The following is a 2,827-nucleotide window of genomic DNA, read 5'->3' on the forward strand; positions in this document are numbered from 1 at the left end:
GTATACAGAAAATGTTGTGTCAGCTTTGGGTCGATTATCAACACTAAAAATTTCTAGCTAAGCTCGATTATGTTCTTTTTGTAACCCAAGCCGCCTATACTTTTCAATTTATAATCTTTTATCATGTCGTAACATAATCGTATTTAGAATATTTTATATTTATAATGAAACTTAAAATATTTATATATTCATATTGTTTTTATTTTATTTTCATTTCATGTACATACGATTTTTATTATGTTGCGTCTTGTATTACTTCAGCTTACAATAATATTTGCTAGAATATCTTGATACTGTAAAAGGCATATCTAGTTTTAAGCCTATCTACAACCGTAGCTATTATAACTATAAATATTAATTATAGTAACTCTAATGTACCATTGGACCATCAAGGCTGCAAGTAGATTAACTTTTGCATAAGTTTCATGAATCAGACAAGTTTAAGTGGATCAAATAAGTCTCATTTATTCAATTAACTTCTATGAAACATTCCGTGTGCATTCGTCACAGGCTTTGATCCGTGGCTCATGACACTAGTATATATATTTCATTTAGAACATATTCATGCTAAGTCTTTAATTGATACTTCAATATATATATATATAAATAGATCTTATATACTGCTTCATTCAGTAATTGAGTCGAACCGCCCATGATTTCATGAACTAATTAAAAAGTTAAAAAACTAACAAATATTATTGTAAAAATATTTTTATTTTTTAAAATTTTTATATAACATTTTACATGCGATACAATTTAAATCTAACACACACGATAATGTCTAATGGCTCAACTTTACTATTTGAACCAAAATCTTATTTATCTCTTACATTTTTTTTCACCCACGTTACATAGTCACATAGCATATCATGTAAAACTGAACACATTCATTGGTATTGCTCTAAATTAGGAAGTCGTGCAATGGGTATGGCAACAAGGGATTCTGCTTTCTTCAAAACAATCCCAAATTTGTCTTCTAAACCAGGCTTGGTCCCCTCCAATAATCCCCATTGAAATGAGTGCACCAAAGAGCCCACGAGCAGCGCCACCATTTTCTCCGCCATTGAAACCCCAACACAAATCCTTCTTCCTGACCCAAATGGAAAATACCTGAAATTGTTGCCTCGATAGCTCATGTCGGATTCCAAGAATCTCTCAGGCTGAAACCGAAGAGGATCGTCCCACAACTTAGGATCCCTTTGCATGGCCCATGCATTAATGAAAACCCTGCAATCTTTAGGGATAGTATATCCACCAATAATGGAGGTTTCACTGGGCACGTGAGGCAATAGCAATGGAACAACCGGGTGAAGACGAAGTGTTTCCTTTATGACAGCATCCAAATAGATCAGTTTAGGTATATGACATTCTTCCACCACAGTCTGGTTTCCAACCACCATATCTAATTCCGCAACGAGTTTTGCCATTTTATCTGGATGACGTAACAATTCGGTCATTGCCCATTCTGCAGTAGTTGGTATTGTATCCGTACCTCCGACCATCATATCCTATGAGATATGAAGATTAATATTGTAAAATGGAAATATCGGTAGTTTTGTGATACTAAGTTAAAGTTACTTACCAGAAGCAAAGCTTTCACTTCGGTGATGGATAAAGAGCTTTTATCATTTCCTCGCTGATGTAGGTCTAACAGTTGCTGCATAAAATCCTTGCTAACTTTTTCCTTTTCTTTTCCATCATCTCCAATGTTTATTCTGTTATTTATCACTGATTCAAAAACCCCATAAAACCACGACAAAAGATTCTTTGCTTTGGATTCAATTCCTTGTATATCAAATGGGGCAAGAACTGGGAAAAGATCAGAAAGATTCGGTGCAGCAAATGTTCTTACAAACTCATCCAACTGTTTCCTCAACTCAAACAAATCCTTGCTTTGTCGTTCCTCTCCAATCAAGTTTGATGGATCATCACCCCATAGCGTACTCATCATCACTCGTAGAGCAGTTGCTGATAATTGTTCATCAATGTTAACTATGGAACCGACTTTTTCGTGAATCTCCTTCACCATTCGTCGTACCTCACGTCTACGAAGCATGTAGCAAGCATCCAAGCCTTGTTTGCTCATGATTTCACGCATAACAAGCTTACGCAGTCGGTTGTAGTCGGGGCCATTGGATCTCCATGCAATGTCGAGACCACCAAAAGTGCCGGCTACGGCGGCTGCTGGACTATCACGGTTAGCGAAGATGGCATCCTGGTCTTTAAGGACCTCGTTGGCAAGTGAAGGTGAGTTTATGCCTATTACAATCATTCTCCCCAAGCGAAGTTTGAAGATGGGACCATAGATTCGAGACAGGTCTAAAAAGTAACGGTGCAATTCGGGTTGGATGAAGGGAAGATTTCCTATTATAGGCAAGCCTAGAGGACCAGGTGGTAGAGGTGGGTTTATTTTTGGAATTTTCATAACCCACCACCACCATGCACAGCAGAAAATTGCTAGCGCCGCCGCCATAAAAGGAGCAAATCCATGGGCATGGATGCAACCCCATGACCAGCCTTCGCAAGCAAGAACTGCTAGGTTATTGTATAAGTTAGACATATTTGTTTTCGATGATCAAATGTAGGGAAAATGGAGTGATATATATATATAGAGCGACTACATGTATAGATAATAAAAAATACAATTTAAATTGACATTAATTAGTTTTTTACAACCTCATTAATATTTAATTTTGACTTTCTCCTTCTGCCATACCAAACTCGATCCAAGAAAATTTGAGAAGTTGGATATAGACTTACAGCGGATGCATTGCACGATTAACAGAGAATACAAGTTAAAAAAATTTTACATCGAAATCTATTTTTA

At 36.5% G+C, this 2,827-nt stretch overlaps 1 protein-coding gene across 1 annotated transcript; it reads right to left on the minus strand.

The window, feature by feature from the left end:
- Nucleotides 1–695: 695 nt before the first annotated feature.
- Nucleotides 696–2,575, minus strand: LOC107904637 (cytochrome P450 76T24). Its single transcript, XM_016831075.2, has 2 exons — nucleotides 1,583–2,575; nucleotides 696–1,508 (listed from the first exon to the last, which is right to left on the minus strand). Exons 1-2 carry the CDS (start codon nucleotides 2,558–2,560, stop codon nucleotides 888–890), a joined length of 1,599 nt encoding a protein of 532 aa, XP_016686564.1. The 5' UTR covers nucleotides 2,561–2,575; the 3' UTR covers nucleotides 696–887.
- Between the last annotated feature and the right edge of the window lie 252 nt (nucleotides 2,576–2,827).

Source organism: Gossypium hirsutum, chromosome D11 (assembly GCF_007990345.1).
Source record: "Gossypium hirsutum isolate 1008001.06 chromosome D11, Gossypium_hirsutum_v2.1, whole genome shotgun sequence".
NCBI classification, from domain to species: Eukaryota; Viridiplantae; Streptophyta; class Magnoliopsida; order Malvales; family Malvaceae; genus Gossypium; species Gossypium hirsutum.

Excerpts from the sequence above, each read along its gene's own strand:
- LOC107904637 (XM_016831075.2), bottom strand. The coding sequence starts at position 2,560 with ATGTCTAACTTATACAATAACCTAGCAGTTCTTGCTTGCGAAGGCTGG. Across the intron at positions 1,509-1,582 it reads AAGTGAAAGCTTTGCTTCTG|GATATGATGGTCGGAGGTAC; the intron begins GTAAGTAACTTT and ends CATATCTCATAG.